This window comes from Mytilus californianus, unplaced genomic scaffold, assembly GCF_021869535.1.
Source record: "Mytilus californianus isolate M0D057914Y unplaced genomic scaffold, xbMytCali1.0.p SCAF_15, whole genome shotgun sequence".
Lineage (NCBI taxonomy): Eukaryota > Metazoa > Mollusca > Bivalvia > Mytilida > Mytilidae > Mytilus > Mytilus californianus.
In genome coordinates this window covers 901,380-919,901 of record NW_026262637.1, presented here as the reverse complement: position 1 = coordinate 919,901, position 18,522 = coordinate 901,380, and the positions used below count along the sequence as shown (strand labels likewise).

Here is an 18,522-nt window from a genome sequence, read left to right as displayed (position 1 = left end):
CACGTGTGTTGTTTGACTTACTTTTGACATGAATTGGATAACAGAGATGACACTTGTGTATTGTTTGACTTGCTCTAGACATGAATTGGATTACAGAGAAGACACATGTGTATTGTTTGACTTGCTCTAGACATGGATTGGATTACAGAAATGACACTTGTGTATTGTTTGACTTGCTCTTGACATGGATTGGATTACAGAGATGACACATATGTATTGTTTGACTTCCTCTAGACATGGATTGGATAACAGAGATTACACTTGTCTGTTGTTTGACTTGCTCTTGACATGGATTGGATTAGAGATGACATATGTGCATTGTTTGAGTTGCTCCAGACATTTTACTTACTAATCATAGATTTTGATTACTTTTGGACAATACTGTAACTGTAGCAATAACTTGACTTCGTTCTTGTAACCATTGACTATCTCTTCATTAGCATCATTTAGGTTGACTACTTTGATTGCTTTAGATGGAGGCTTGGAATCATGGACATGGTAGACCTGCAAAAACATAATGAAAAATTTATAAAAAGTCAGCTATTTTATTTTAAGGTCCAGTGACAATTTGTGAACTGCTGGTTTGCAGTTCTCTTGTACACCTTACAATTGTGCAAAATATCAAGTATAGTTGAAGTATTACTTATAGCAACTAAAAAATTTACCTAATCATGAAAGCTTTAAAGATGAACAATGAAAATGAGGTAAAGGTCATATGCACATGTACATTCTATGAACCTTACTTTTCAAAGCATGTCCTAAAAATACCCATTTTGACTATGATTACCTCACTAGAGCTGCATTTCCCAAGCATGTCCTACTAACACCCAATTTTGACTTTTATAACCTTATAAGAGATGTCTTTCCCAAGCATGTCCTACAAGCACCATAATTTGACTATTATAACCTTACAAGAGATGCCTTTCCCTAGCATGTCCTACAAACACCATATTTTGATTATTATTACCTTACTAGAGCCACCTTTCCCAAGCATGTCCTACAAACACCATATTTTGACTATCATTACCTTACTAGAGCCACCTTTCCCTAGCATGTCCTACAAACACCCTATTTTGACTATTATTACCTTACTAGAGCCACCTTTCCCAAGCATGTCAAGTATCATGTAGACTACATTGTTCACTGTGATAGTTTCTACATCCTGCATAACCTGAAAATTAAAATAATAGATCATGTTGTTAAGTCAGTCTTAATTTGACAATCTCTTATATGTTAATTGATGGATCACTCACTACCTTTAAGACAATTAATGGTAAGTGAAACTTCTGGTTGAATTATATCAGTAGCTTCAAATTTTCATACACATCATCCTTATTTCATAAAATAAATATTCTTTCTTTTACAATATTGTTTGAACATCATAAAATAATAAGCATGTAACATTTCTAATTAGGGGCGAATCTATAATATTTGAATGAGGGGCGTTATTTCAGATTATTGAGTGTTACTGCTGAGTGGAGGGAGGCAAGCATTTTTTGGGGACAATTCTATTTAAAAAAATCTATAAAACTATTTACCATCTACAGTTGCCTGGCACATATGGCTTGGCACAACTTACATTCAACTTATAATTGTTCTTATTCGATCAGGGTTGGCAACAACCCGGGTTATATGAGTATTGCCCAGCCCATCAATGCTTGTATTAGATTTTGGATAATTTTTTATTCATATGTGCTGCTACAAAATCGAACTTGATCTGTATTTTACGGTCAACTGTGTTAAAGTTTTAAAAGTTTTGGTCAAGCAGTATTGTCATTAATATCTCCCAGGAAACCAAACAAATACAACTTTTAAGGCAAGCAAGGGTCATAACTCTTGAGCAGTACAAAACCATCAATATCAAACCTAAATCAAGTGATTCTTTATATTATAATCTAGAAAATAAACTCATATACTCCCCAGAGTCAGGGGTATAAAAAAGCTACTATTAAGCTTACATTTGGTGCAGTGTAATTGTCACAGGGTGACTTTGTTTACTCACATATATGTTGTTATTTTGGTTGTTAATTCTATTTCGATTTGCAGAACGTCAGTATCTTATAAATGCTATATTCTGCAGACTTCGGTGTATAATACATGTCCACATTTTACATCTAATTAATTAAGTAGTGTCCACTATTTACTTGGGCATTTACCTGTAAACTTGTCGAACGGGTTGAGTAACAGTGATACCTGTATTTGATGAGCTGACTATTCACTCTCAGGTAACACCTTAACGAGTCAAGGTGTGGTCAGAAATGTTTGTATAAAGTTAGTTTGCAATGTGGTGTGGATACACACACTGGATTTCTGAGGTAGGATTCAATTTATTCTTATTTATTTATTTAATCATTATTCGTTCTAAAGTGTTCAGTTTTCTGCAACAACGCAAATATAGAATAATTATTTCAATTGTAATTGTAATTTTTGACATTGCTATTTTATAAATGTAATAAGTTAATTAATGTTCATTATAATGAAAGTTTAACACGGTTATATGTTTCCGGCTGTAGTAAATATTCGAGTATCGAAATTGTTTGGTATTTTAGGAACGTTTGCGTACGATAATGCAATGATGTATGTATCTCCATAAGTATGTAAAGTAATATGCAACGTATAAGCATAAATGTATATTCAGCGTTAAAAGCTGTATATTGTGTGTAGTAATTGTATAATGATAGTATACAATAAAGTCAATTATGTGACTTGTAAAGTAAGGCATTGTACGATATGCCGTAGTTTGTATTGTGTAAAGTAAGGCATTATACGATATGCCGTAATTATTTGTGTATAAGTAATGCATTATTCAATATGCTATAATCTTCTATAGATTGAACATAAGTAGTCGTACTAAGTATTTGTCATTATTTATGCGACATGTGTAATACATAAACATATGTATATTTCTTAAGTATAGTATTGTATCTTAACGTACAGTATGTATTTCAATAGGTCCCAGTTTGCGGGCTAGGTGTATGTAGTTTTGTATAGTAAAGTATGGAGATATAGTACAGATGGTGGTGAAACCTGTTGACAGTGCGGCGTTCCGTGTTTATCATCAATAGTTTGGCAACATAGAATATTTGGAGTCGAGTCTAGACAATAGGGCAGCCGTAATGTGTACACCGCTTATGTTGGGCCAGTTTTGTGTAGTTACCGAAAACCAAATACGTAAAATTCCGTAGTATCGTTTATCCAGATTTCATAGTTTAATATAAAGAAGAAATAACAGTTCATTAAACATTTGACAGTATTATTTCATTTGATTTCATCTATTTATATTTGTAAATTTGTACCTAATTAAATTGTTATTTTGTTTAAAGTAGTAGTCATTTATTATCTGTAAGTACAAACTCCTAAGTCAGCTCTCGTCTATCCGTGACAGTAATTGAGTTTGTTCTCAGTTCTTTGTGTTACACAACCAAGTAGATTATAGGACGTAATATACTTACACTTGGTTTACAGGTTATTGATAATCATATCTGTTGCAGAGCACTTGCATTGGCACAAAATTGTAGACTGGAAGACCTAATATACTTACAATTTCTGTAAAGGTTATTGGTGTCTGTTTAATGAGAACTTTAAGTGGGCTAAACTTGCAGATTGGAGGACTTAATATACTTACACTTGGTGTACAGGGTATTGACGTTTGCTGTACAGCACTTGGAGTGGCACAAATTGGTACGTTGGACAGCCTATCAGACCTGAAAAATACATATATAAAATGGGATTTAGCTTAGATAAGTCCATAAGATAGGTGATCATATGAAAATTAAAACATAACTGACTAGTTTATACTAGTGAGTCAAAATTCATCAAGATCTGAGTCAAGCCATTATCATTTTATTGCAATTGTTTAAAAACAACATATTATTCTAATTGAGATTTGTTTAGACCAAAAGACTAAAATGATTTTAAAATACATTGATACAATGATAGTTTTTCTTCAAACTTGGCCTTGCCATGATAAAAATTTGGGAGTTCTTGAACATGTTGAATGACCTGCCTGTATGTATCAGTAACCTGGTAGTATCTTCATCGTATCCTTACTCCACTTTATAACTGCTTTTGTTTGAGTGTCAACAAAACTTTTCAGTAAATATCCTATGGATATTTCAATAATGTTCACAAAAAAACTTCTAGGTCAAAATATTGCATCCCAGCCATCATCATGATTATTGACCAATTTAATTTACCCAAGTTAGTATTGACCACATAAATGTAAAAAATGGCAATGATTGAATAACAAAAGTCATAAATGTCTCAGGGCTCACATTACTTCAGAATCATAGGGAGAAGTGACTTCTCTTCTTGAAACTGATAGGTAGAAGAGATAAGACTTGAAAGAGAACTGCTTGCTCACTCACGGCGCTACAGTGTTTGAATTTCACTATGATATAAAGGGTCATATGTATCCTATTTATTTAATTATTTTTTATTTTTTCAATTCATACCCGAGAATACAATTAAAGTAACAGTTATTTCAGTTTATGTCTCAAATATATATAATCATTTTGTTACACAATTATATTTTTCCTCGTGACAGAAACTACAAACTAAATATCTAGCACTAAAAAACAACTTTTTTTTTTATATCAAAAAGGAAATAAAGTACTATATTCATGATATATACCGGTATATAAGTCTAAATTGAAAACAACGTTCAAACCTATGATTGCGTTGGATAAAAACCGCAATTTTTATACGTGTGCATGCAAAACAAATTTCTTGGTAGAGGGGCCTAAATACAGCACAAACAACATTTTCCAAAAGACCAAAAATAGTGAAAAAGTTTTTTAAACAAAACCCATTTGACTAACAGGTCGAACAACGGATGTTCTTAAACTCTGCTGACTGCCATTGGCGATTGCCAAATAAAAGGATCACAAGATGTAACTAGAGGCTCTCAAGAGCCTGTGTCGCTCACCTGTATTTACCATTTTTACTGATGCTTTGGAAATCATGTAAAATAAGGTTAAAATCACAATTAATAGTATTAGATATTAGATATTATAATGATATCTAAGATAATAACAAAAAACTGCAAAATGTTTGTAAAATTACTAACTATGGGGCAGCAACCCAACAACGGGTTGTCCGATTCGTCTGAAAATTTTAGGGCAGATAAATCAAAATCTGATGAACATTTTTGCCACCTGTCAGATTTGCTCTAAATGCTTTAGTTTCAGAGATATAAACCAAAAACTGCATTTTACCCCTATGTTCTATTTTTAACCAAGTCGGCCATTATGGTTGGAAGGCGGGGTCATCGGTCAATTTTTTAAACTAGATACCCAAATAATGATTATGGCCAAGTATGTTTAAATTTGTCTCAGCAGTTTCAGAGAAGAAGATTTTTGTAAAAGATTACAAAAATTTACGAAAAATTGTTAAAAATTGACTATAAAGGGCAATAACTCCTAAAGGGGTCGACTGACAATTTTGGTCATGACGACTTATTTGTAGATCTTACTTTGCTGAACATTATTGCTGTTTACAGTTTATCTCTATCTATAATAATATTCAAGATAATAACCAAAAACTGCAAAATTTCCTTAAAATTACCAATTCAGGGGCAGCAACCCAACAACAGTTTGTCAGAATTGTCTGAAAATTCAGGGCAGATAGATCTTGACCTGATAATCACTTTTACCCTATGTCAGATTTACTCTAAATGCTTTGGTTTCAGAGATATAAGCCAAAATCTACATATTTTTAGCCATGGCGGCCATCTTGGTTGGTTGGCGGGGTCATCGGACACATTTTTTAAACTAGATACCCTAATGATGATTGTGGCCAGGTTTGCTTAAATTTGGCCCAGTGGTTTCAGAGGAGAAGATTTTTGTAAAAAGCTAACGACGACGAACGACGACGACTAAATGTGATGAGAAAAGCTAACTTGGCCCTTTGGGTCAGGTGAGCTAACAAAATGGATCTTTATTATTAATTTAATACCAAACAGAAAACAATAAACTTGCGGAAAAGATGGTTTACCGCAAACATGAGGTGCAAAAATTTGTACACCATATCCGGATTTCGACAATTAATGTCTCTTCAGTGATGTTAGGAATCGAAACGGTATAATAAAAACCGTATTTGGAAGGCCATATAATTTACCTCAATTAAGGATAGACTCTTGAATTTTGAAGAGTCGAAATAGAATGAATGGATCATATAAACCTGAAGGCAAATATAATACAATACCATCTTTCCGCAAGTTTATTGTTTTCTGTTTGGTATTAAATTAATAATAAAGATCCATTTTGTTACATCTTGTGATCCGTTTTTTTTGGCAATTGCCAATGGCAGTCAGCAAGGTTTAAGAACATCCGTTGTTCGACCTGTTTGTCAAATGCATTTTGTTTATATGATACCTTTTCACTTTTTTGGTCTTTTGGAAAATTTTGTTTGTGCTGTATTTAGACCCCTCTAACAAGAAATTTGTTTTGCATGCACACGTATAAAAATTGCGGTTTTTATTCAATGCAATCATAGGTTTGAACGTTGTTTTCAATTTAGACCTATATAAGTTGAAATTCAATTAAAAAACTATTATGTTGATCATGTTTAAGAATTCATTGTTTCTCATCAAAAATATATAAAAATATAACAAAAATTAAGCAACTTTTATCAATAAATTGAAACAATGCATTTACATGGAAATATATACATTAAGCAAGGAGATTTAACCAAGAGTCTGTTAATGTGTGTGGAATTCGTAATTTTCCCTTTTGTGATCATTATTATTCTGTCAGCTGTGACATTCCTACATCCATAGTCATGATAGTTATTATTGTAAGAATATGGATTTCGGACATAGCTGATCCACTTCCTATGAATCCCGCCTCCATTCACTGGTCCAAACAAATATTTCAATGGTGGATAAAAAATTTTACAAAAATAAACAATGTTTGACAAGTGATTTAGTAATGAATATGATGCTTTCAATGCAACAATGTGCAATAAATGGATAAAACATCAACTAAATGCAATTTTCATCACGTTCCAATGAATTAACAAACTTATTGTCTTTGAATTTGTTTACTTTTAAATGAAAAAATTGCTGTTTCATTGACTTTGCAAAAATTGAAAATTGTTGATGACAAAAGCAACTCAAAGCCATTATTGTGAACACCAAGGTGACTAGATATCGCTTTTGGCAGTTGGGCAAAGCGAAGTGATGGACCTGAAAGCGACTTGTTCGCCCCAGTGGTCTGCTAGTGTGAGCCCTGTGTCTACATTTAAGTTTAGATTAAGAAATACAACAGTTATTGTCGAGAGTACAACAACTAGTCTACTTATACATGTTATAAACATAAAACAATAAAAGTTAAAAGACAGATAATGGCAGCCCTATATGTCCACCTTAAAGGTCAATGGTGGTGTGGCACATTTTAACTCGTACTGTTCAGTAGTATTGGAGAAAAAGAGTGACAAAAAGTTCATTCAACATATTGAAAAATTATGGAAATACAGGAAGACGGTTGACAGTGCAATACAACTAATCACTGTCAAGGTACTGACCAAATATCAAGTCATTCTGTTTAGAAGTACCTGAGAGTGTGTGATGAAAATATCTGTTGGACAAACAAGATGATCGCACATTCATCAGTCAGAGCTCAGACATAAATAAGTCTAAATCTGCTTTTGACTCATAGAGGTCTAAATTTGTAGATTTCAAGATTTTGTCTCCCTTTAATTTAAGACAAAATTTATGACTTCAATAAGTCAATAAGTGTTAAGCAAAAAATATTTAACCTGAATTAAAAAGTTGCAAATATTGACTCCTACAAGTCGATAAGTTACCAAAATTGGTCAACTTCAAGACCCAAGCATATTTAGTAAAAGGTCAAGCACCTGCATGAAATTATGACTACATTGAAAGACAATGCTTTGTCTTCTAAAGAAAAATATGCATGCCTAAAAAAACGGAGATAATGTTTATTTACTTTACAATGCAACCATCTATAACCACACAAAATGAGGAAAATAATCTTATGTTAAGTAAAAATGATTATTAGATAATTAAATATAGATAGCTGAGGTCCTTGTGAACTCTCAAGACAGGTTTATGATGTCATAGGTGGTGCACTTTGGCCACTAATTAAAATTAAGTCTTTTCATAAACATAAATAGACCTAAACAAGTCTGTCATTTTCTGACTTAAATAAGTCTGAAAATGAAAGTACATTTTTATAATAAATACATTTTTTGGCTTCTGTAAGTCAAAAATAAAAAACAACTTGTTTATGTCTGAGCTCTGACTGTTCATAGAGTCACATGAGAGTGGGGATATAATATATGTAATATAGGTCAGATTATTCACATACATAAAGTTAATTTGCTTGTTTTATACTTTATCTAAAAGCAACTAATCAAATCTAATTGTACTAATTCATTTGTAATTATACTATCATCATAACATGGGATATAGAAAAAAATGTTAGCTATTAAAACTTAAATTGATTCATTTGAGCAGCTTGATTTAAAGATTTGAGCTATTTAATGTTCATTCAAACAGAACAAGAGACTCCTAAGAGCCAGAATCACTCAACTGTCTTAACTTATAATAATAGGCAAAAACTCAAAAAATTGTCGAAAATTCATCATTTAAGGGGAATAACTCCTACAAGGAGTAAGATCATTTGTCCACTGGTTTTAGAGAAGATTTTTGTAAAGTTTATGACAACGATGATAGACAGCAACAGAAGCCAAGTGATGGCAATAACATTGTTTTAAGAAGCTATACATGTAAAAATTTTAATCTCTTCAATATCCCATGTTACAATTTAAACAGATTTCATCAGTGGAAAGAAAACATGTCTATGGTATGTCACATTAAAAGATTGATTAATTGTTTTTTTGGTTTAGAGCAGTGGCAAATATTTCATGCATGTTCAGGTAGACACATTGAATGATAATACATCAGTACTTACATTACATGTTTACTAGGTGTAGGCTCAATAGGTACTGTTCTATTAGGTGTAGGTATTTCAGGAACTTTTCTGTTAGGAATGAGGTTGGCTGACACTTGGTTGAGTGTAACCGTTCTAGGAGCACCTCTGCTAGGTGTAGGATTGGCTGACACTTGGTTTGGTGTAAGCACTCTAGGAGCACCTTTGCTATGTGTAGGAAAGGCTGACATTTGGTTTGGTGTTACCATTCTAGGAGCACCTCTGCTAGGTGTAGGATTGCCTGAAACTTGGTTTGGTGTAAGCACTCTAGGAGCACCTCTGCTTGGTGTAGGATTGCCTGAAACTTGGTTAGGTGTAACCACTTTAGGGGCACCACTGTTTGGTTTAGGGTTAGGTAACACTTGACTTTTCATAATCTGTGGTCGTCCATTAGGTTGTAGTAATGAAACATTGTCTAACTTCATGGGTTCCTTCATGGATTTGTCAGACTGAAAGCTGGATATATCTTTTACTGATTCTTTCATAACCATATCTGACTGAATGCTGTAAAGATTACAGGTGAGTCTGTCGTTTTGTTTGACTGGCTGAATACCAATACCATTAGACTTTTGATTTATATCTGACAAGTCACAAGTTTGTCTATCTGTTTCTTTCATTGACTCAATTCCAGATATTTCACATGATGGTGTGTCTTTTTGTTTTCCTAACGGATTATTTGTATGTTTCTTGGATTGAGTTCCTGACAAGTCACATGTCTGCCGTTGAGAAAGAATTCCCGACAAGTCACATGTCTGCTGTTGGGGATGAATTCCTGTCAAGTCAAAAGTCTGTTTTTGAGGATGAATTCCTGACAAGTCAAATGCTGGTTTTCCAGAATGAAATCCTGAAAGGTGATTTTCAAACTGGTTGCCAGTTTCCAGTGGAATGGTTGTCTCCATCATAGACTGGTAACCACTACTTTGTGCAGTGGTCATAGATACAAAGGTTGCTGAAAAAATAAGGTGTATCAGCTGAAATTTCTAGGCTGCTTACTAATCATGATTTATTCTATATTGAAAGTCTTCGAGATACAGGTTTAATACAATCATTACTCAACTTAAAATTTATCAATAAATCATAAAACTAAGGTCAAGATCAGAGAAAACCTGCCAGACATACAATCATTAGCTGCCACATTAAATTCCCTAAGTCTCACAGGCAAACAACACTATACAAGAAGATATGATTTCATTGTTAGATAAAAATACTTTGAGACTGTTTTCAAAAAAGGACTAATTCTAAAGTGATAACATATGTACATATCATTAGGTTTTTCACATTGATTACCGACAAATATAAGCTGCAAGTCACAATATGAAACTTTTGTTATAAATCTTTATATCTACTTACAACTAGCCTGAGGTTCCAGTGGTGTAAAACCAGACATAGTATCCATATCTTCCACACCCTCTTCTTCCTCCTCCTCGGCTGTCGCTGTGAAAGGTAAATTAAGCTTCCTTACTCTCTGTGGTACACCTATGTCTGTCCTGTCACAACAATAACCATAGAATTAATAGTTATTCCAACTTCCTAAAACTCCACCTAGCCTCTTTAAAATCATATGTTTATTACAGGATAACTCTATTAGGGTAAATATATTTCAAGTTTGCAGCAAACATGGTCAAATTAAAAAAAAAAATTTAATTAATGAAGCTGCACTTAGATTAACATTTTTTCTCACTCGTGAGAAACATAGGGTGGCCATGCACGTTTTATATTCAAACCCAAAGACATGGTAAACAAGATTTGCTATGCAGCAGCTGGATGTCCTCTGTTCTGTATAAATGAGTAACTAAATAGTCTCTTGGTGGTCAATAGTTAAAAATATGGTGAAAGTGCCAACTTCCATAAAAATGGTCAAATTACAATGACAGCACAATGTGGTCAACTACACATGATGGCATGCAACTCTACCAAGTACAATAGGTTTCTGTCAAATGGTGTCAGAGAATTTGTGTTCACAGGGTGACACTATCACAATACTAAAAAAAATAGTCAAAGTCTCATAACTTTTGTAATAAAGAGCTGCGCCATGAGTGCATGATACGTCCGTCGCTTTTTCAATGAATAAAGTTCCATTACTACATAATGTCATATCAGAAATTTATATAAAAATAAAGAGAGCTTATTTAAATAGATATAAACCAGTCACCAGAGTTTCATGAAAACGGTTCAAAGCATTTTTGAGTTATTGTCCAAAAACTGGAAAATCCCCCCTTTTTTTATGGATAAAATCCAATTCCTTGGAAACGTTAAATCAAAAATTTATAAAAATCGAAAGGGTGCCTGCGTCAATTGATATAAACAATTCACCAAAGTTTCATGAATATTGGTTAAAGTGTTTTTGAGTTATTGTCTGACATGTTGAAGATGGACAGACAAACAGATGGACAGAGGTATACAACAATACAGCCCGTAAACGAGCGTATAAAAATGGTAAGATCAGAATGGCAGTATAATATGCTCAACTACACATGATGGAAAATAATTGTATTAAATATGATAGGTTTCTGTCATATCATCTCAGAGGAGTTGTGTTCACAAGGTGTTATTGTCAAAATATGTTTATACTCCAAAAAATATTCAAAGTCTCATAACTCCTGTAAAAATGGTTGAATCAAAATGGAGGTACAATATGGTCAATAACACATAATCACAAACAATCCAACTAAACATGAGGATTTTCTGTAAGTTGTTATTGTCTCAATTCTTAAAAAAAATTGTCAAAGTCCCATAACTCCTGCAAAATTGGTTGAATCAAAATGGTGGTATATAAAGGTCAACTACACATGATGGCAAACAATCCTACCAAGTATGTGAGTTTTCTGTTAAACAGAATCAGAGGATTTGTGCTCACATGATGTTATTAGAATACTAAAAAAAAGTCATCCCATAACTCCCGTAAAAATGGTTGAATAAAAATGGCAGTATAATATTGTCAACTACACATAATGGTAAACAATCCTACCAAGTATGAGAGCTATCTGTTAAATGGTCTAAGAGGATTTGCATTCACAAGGTTTTATTGTCACAACCTTTAACAAACAGAGACTTATTAGTCATAAACATTTCAGTACAACTTACAAATATAAATGAAAATCTAAATAATTTTTTTGAAACAAGTCACAGATACTTAGGTTCAAATTTTAATTGCCCTAAATATGTACCAATACTCATCACCAAATAATCGGAAGTAGTCTAACACTAAATATGAACCAATACTCATCACCAAATAATCTGAAGTAGTCTAACACTAAATATGTACCAATACTCATCACCAAATACTCTGAAGTAGTCTAACACTAAATATGTACCAATACTCATCACCAAATACTCTGAAGTAGTCTCAAACTGAATATGTACCAATACTCATCACCAAATAATCTGAAGAAGTCTAACACTAAATATGTACCAATACTCATCACCAAATACTCTGAAGTAGTCTAACACTAAATATGTACCAATACTCATCACCAAATAATCTGAAGTAGTCTAACACTAAATATGAACCAATACTCATCACCAAATACTCTGAAGTAGTCTAACACTAAATATGTACCAATACTCATCACCAAATACTCTGAAGTAGTCTAACACTGAATATGAACCAATACTCATCACCAAATAATCTGAAGTAGTCTAACACTGAATATGTACCAATACTCATCACCAAATAATCTGAAGAAGTCTAACACTTAATATGTACCAATACTCATCACCAAATAATCTGAAGTAGTCTAACACTGAATATGTACCAATACTCATCACCAAATAATCTGAAGAAGTCTAACACTTAATATGTACCAATACTCATCATCAAATAATCTGAAGTAGTCTAACACTAAATATGTACCAATACTCATCACCAAATACTCTGAAGAAGTCTAACACTAAATATGTACCAATACTCATCACCAAATAATCTGAAGAAGTCTAACACTAAATATGTACCAATACTCATCACCAAATACTCTGAAGAAGTCGAACACTGAATATGTACCAATACTCATCACCAAATAATCTGAAGTAGTCTAACACTGAATATGTACCAATACTCATCACCAAATAATCTGAAGAAGTCTAACACTGAATATGTACCAATACTCATCACCAAATAATCTGAAGAAGTCTAACACTAAATATGTACCAATACTCATCACCAAATACTCTGAAGAAGTCGAACACTGAATATGTACCAATACTCATCACCAAATAATCTGAAGAAGTCTAACACTAAATATGTACCAATACTCATCACCAAATAATCTGAAGAAGTCTAACACTAAATATGTACCAATACTCATCACCAAATACTCTGAAGTAGTCTAACACTAAATATGTACCAATACTCATCACCAAATACTCTGAAGTAGTCTAACACTGAATATGTACCAATACTCATCACCAAATACTCTGAAGTAGTCTAACACTGAATATGTACCAATACTCATCACCAAATAATCTGAAGAAGTCTAACACTAAATATGTACCAATACTCATCACCAAATACTCTGAAGTAGTCTAACACTAAATATGTACCAATACTCATCACCAAATAATCTGAAGAAGTCTAACACTAAATATGTACCAATACTCATCACCAAATACTCTGAAGTAGTCTCAAACTGAATATGTACCAATACTCATCACCAATTAATCGGAAGTAGTCTAACATGTCACATAGTAAGAAATAGTCAATATTCAATAAATATACCTTTTCCACTGAAAATTAGACAAACTCCTCATTTCTGGTGTACTGCTGTAGCTCCTCATGGCAGGTCTACAGGAGTTGGCACGGACTGTTACATATTTCTCCTTATGAGATTCCATCATAACTGGTGCAGTCTCCATTTCATCTGGTCCAATATGTTCTTGTAAATTCCTAAAGCATTTAAGATTCAGACTTTGTAGCCTAACATTTTTAAATAGCACTGAAAAATATCAAATCAAGCTACTATCAAAATATTAGGTCATTTTGTTCTGTAGTAGCTGAGAAAAAGGTATCACAATTTTTATGGAAAGGGTTAGACAAGTAGAATACAATATAGGCCCCACTCTTGGAGTAGAAGTATATCAAATAAATTATATTACCTCAAACAAAAACCATTATAATCAATAGTTACAAAAGTTGTCTTTCATGTTCATTTCTTACAGAAATTAAATAAGAATTTATAGTGATCAGCTTTTAGATTTATATCATTACTATACCCTCAAGATTATTAATTAAGAGAAATATGGGTAGGCATTATATATGTATATATCATTATATCCAGTGTTGGTGAGGTGTCAAATATTGACAAAATGCCTATACATGTTAAAATGAAAACAGAGCAATGACATAAAGGAATTATTTAGACTCTAATGGGAAAATTCAAAAGTTTAGGCTCAAAGCTAATCTATAAGACATGTCTGCAAGGAAGCAATTTTGATCTAATGAATTAACAAAGTTCTGAATAAAGAACCATTTCACTATTGAAAAGTGTGCAAACAAAATTTGAGTTTCTTTTTCAAAGATTTTATTTAATTTTATTTATGACAAGCAACAACTCCTGCAGAAATATCAATTTTGATCTCCAATTTTCAAATTGAGTTTACAGTATGGATTATCTTGTACACTTATGAAACATTTCTTTATCAACGACTAAAGAATTATACTTTTATACATAAATTTCCCCACCATATTAAAATTATAGCAAATCTCCCTGCCTCGCCAAAATTAGAAACAAAATTAGGCAAAAAGGAGCATTGTCTAGGAATAGGTTGAAAATAAAGAACTACAGACCTTGCCTCATAAGTTGTCACGAAAACCACGAAAAATTAACCTTGTTCACTGATCCATGATATGAGGTCAAGGTCAGATGAAAACTGTCTGACAGGCATGAGGACATTGCAAGGTATGCACATACTAAATATAATTATCCTATTACTCATAATAAGAGAGAAATTAACATTACAAAAAAACAACTTTTTTTTCAAGTAGTCACTGAACCATGAAAATGAGGTCAAGGACAATTGACATATGACAGACGGAAACTTCATAACATAAGGCATCCATATACAAAGTATGAAGTATCCAGGTCTTCCACCTTCTAAAATATAAAGCTTTTAAGCACTTTTTTGTACTGTTAATGCATAAGGCAAAAAAAAAAAAAAAAAAAGTTGGAACTAGCAGATTTCTGTTTCATGCTAGTAAGTCAAGGGTCTGCATCAGTAAGAATAACATTAATTCCTACCCTTCAGGAACACCATGAAAGATGCTTTGACTATCATCAGACAGGTTTACTTTACTGTGGCCAGAACCTACAAAAATATAGAAAATTGTTCATCATCAGCATGATCGGTATTTTGTGTGGAAAGATGGTAAACAGTTTATTTAAAAGAATAAAATATTATGGTATTGACATTGACATTTAATTTTCTGATTCTACAAAACCTTCTGGATGCTAATTCACCTAGAAAAGCACAGTGTATGCTTTTAAGAATCTATGACGTTGTTATATAGTTTTGATACAATTCATATTTTTTTTAAATTGGTAATTCATTCATATATTAACTTTAATTGAACCTTTTTAAATATAGTTGACCATAACCAGTGTTGGCATTTAGTTGGACCTACCTTGAGGAATTGACTGAAAGATTTTCCATAAAATTTACTCCTTGACCTTGAATGTAAAACTTACTTAATTTTTGCATAGACTTGCATGATGATTACCAAGTGACTGAGAACTTGTGACTAAGAATAACTTGCAAGTGTTAAGATGTAATCCTTAAAAAAGACTTGTCAGTAATATTGATTTGTAACAAGTTGTTTACAATGGAAATATTGACTGTAAAGAATGTGAGCAGGTAAGTAGACAATAATTTACAACCTTCAGCCACACCATCTTATATTCAATTATGTCATAAAAATTTAGACCTATTGCAGACCATGCTCCTTGTGCCTCTATTGGTCAAGTTGGTGAATATACTTACTGTATCTTCTATGCCTTGGTGAAAGTAAAACCGTTTCTCCAGCATCAAGTTTCCTTAAAGCTTCCACCAATAAATCCGTAGGTTCAAATTTAAATAGTCTGGCTTTGTTCAGAATATTTCTGGCTTTACTAATATTTCCTACAAAAAAAGATGATAGAAATTACAACAACAATAATATAATGACATAAAATCTACACCTACGATTATATAGAGTACACAAGAGGTGATTTAGATAAAAATCACTCTTGGTGAATTTTCTACACCTACGATTATATAGAGTACACACGAGGTGATTTAGATAAAAATCACTCTTGGTGAATTTTCTACACCTACGATTATATAGAGTACACAAGAGGTGATTTAGATAAAAATCACTCTTGGTGAATTTTCAGTGAAATATGGTGATTGTGGGTGATTCATAGGTTATAAGCCAGGGTTTTAAACCTTTATCAGGAAATATGATTCATAGGTTATAAGCCAGGGTCTTAAACATCTAACAGGAAATACTATGAATTAATTTATGGCTGAAGTTAATCTAAAAAGGAAATTTTCCATCAAAAGTAAATTTAGAAATGTTTGTAATAGTTTTTCAAATCCTTTCAAAATACATGTATCATTAGTTAACAGCCAGTGTCCTTGGATATTGTACAAACAGTTTATGAGATTTATTCCCAAGAAACATACAATAACCACATTTTTATACTAAGTTGTTTGTCTAAGTAAAGCAGAAAATTAAGCTTTTGTTGATTATATGTTGTCTTGTGGCAAATATATTATTCATATTTAGGTCGTGAACAAAGTTTGTAAATTATGAAATAAAGTATGTTGACATTTGATTTCATTGTTCTGTTGGGTTGTTGTCCACCGACCTTATTCCCTTTTACTCATGCACATATAATTACATTACATGTATGTTTCATTATAATACGTTATTTTGATTGGCTAACAGCAATCTCACGTCATTCTGAAATTAACCTTCATTTCAAAATGAAATGTAACATTCATGACATGAGCTTCCGCAATAAAGTGTGCAGGAAAATAAAAGAAAAAACTTGATAGAAATCGTGATTTCAGGATCCTAGCAAAAAATGTATTTAGGAGTATTGAATGCTTCTTTTAGTAATCTCATAGGGTTGTAAAAGTATTGACTGTGCACACACTTTTAGAATGAAGCGCTTCATACTAAATGTACTTCGGTCAACGCTATTACACCCAAATAAATTTACAAAAAGAAGCATTCAATTCTTAAATAAATAAACTGTTGACACAGACATATGTCTTGCCTGTATGTAATTATGATAGTAAAATGTAAATGTTGATACAAAAATAGCAAAACTTTAACATGCAAGTTATGCAAAATATTCAAAGTCAATGAACCATGGCAGAAGGAACGGGCCAAACAATCTCCATGGAAATGAGATGTGCCAATGCTAATACAACTGCATTCCAAATATCATTGACTTACCACTAGTGGTTCCCCATAAACTGATCTAATCAGAAACTAATACATTGTTGACATGGCAGCCAGAAACAGCATACCTATGTCTCGCTTTTTGACCCCGTCTAGGTGAGACAAAAAGCATATTGTAAATAATCAAATATATTTCTAAAATAAATAATTTTTTTAAATGTTTACCTTCTTTGATCTCCAGCTCTGCTGAAGCAATATGAACTATTGAGTATTTCTTTACTATGTTCCTTGCTTCTGTTAACAGTTGAATGGCATCTTCAGATAGTAACTGTTCACTATAAATTATATAGAAATAGGCAAGTATGACATTTGCTTCTGTTTCTGGAAATAAGTTTACTTTACTGAGCAAAATACTAATTACGTAAATTGAACTGGATATTTTTTGTTACAACTTTGTCCAATAGACGTGGAAATTTTCGCATTGGGGTTATTTTTGCTTAATTGGCCCATCAAGAAAGATGCATGAGAATATCCCCATTAGAATCCTTAATGGAAAGAAACTGATGCATTGAATTCCTAATTTGAATAGTATTTTTTGTAACATTTTATCAAAAATATCAATGATTACAAAATAAAAGCTTGAAGTTACTGTTTTACATAGCAGGTTTTCATATAAAGATATGCTCTGACTAGGATTTTCATGTGCTGAAGTCTTCTACAAAAAAAGGAGGAATTAAAGTTGATGTCATTTTAAAAATATTTTGTTCAGAGCTGCATTAGAACAAAAGACTAGTATCCTATATTCTAAATCTAGGGAAGTAAATCTTGATTATATGTTTACCAATATCCCATAAGTACTAGTATCTACTAAAGTTTTATGTCCATATAAATCTTACAATAAACATTCAAATAATCTCCCATACTGGTATCTAAGTGTTATGTCCACAATATCACAACAAACATTCAAATTATCTCCTATGTGTTATAGTACCTTTTGACCTCAGCAAAGTCTATAAATAGATGAGCAAAAGCTTCATTGTCCTTGTTTTCTTTTCCATCAATCGCCTGTAAATAAAAAGTGTGTGATCACTGAGATAAAGATACTGTGATCTCTGAGATACAAATAAAGATACTGTGATCTCTGAGATATAAATAAATATACTGTGATCTCCGAGATATAAATAT

General features: G+C 32.4%; 1 protein-coding gene across 2 annotated transcripts in view; it reads right to left on the bottom strand.

Moving 5' to 3' along the window:
* LOC127725175 (dual specificity protein kinase TTK-like) overlaps positions 1–18,522 on the bottom strand; it is a 65,035-nt gene that overhangs the window by 36,237 nt on the left and 10,276 nt on the right. For both annotated transcript variants that reach the window (XM_052232023.1, XM_052232022.1), the window contains exons 4-13: positions 18,329–18,402; positions 17,563–17,672; positions 15,927–16,064; positions 15,188–15,254; positions 13,669–13,836; positions 10,305–10,441; positions 8,937–9,903; positions 3,626–3,704; positions 1,088–1,171; positions 350–504 (exon numbers count right to left, since the gene is read on the bottom strand). In XM_052232023.1, the coding sequence (XP_052087983.1) occupies positions 350–504; positions 1,088–1,171; positions 3,626–3,704; positions 8,937–9,903; positions 10,305–10,441; positions 13,669–13,836; positions 15,188–15,254; positions 15,927–16,064; positions 17,563–17,672; positions 18,329–18,402 (1,979 nt within the window). The remainder of the gene's footprint in view (positions 1–349; positions 505–1,087; positions 1,172–3,625; positions 3,705–8,936; positions 9,904–10,304; positions 10,442–13,668; positions 13,837–15,187; positions 15,255–15,926; positions 16,065–17,562; positions 17,673–18,328; positions 18,403–18,522) is intronic.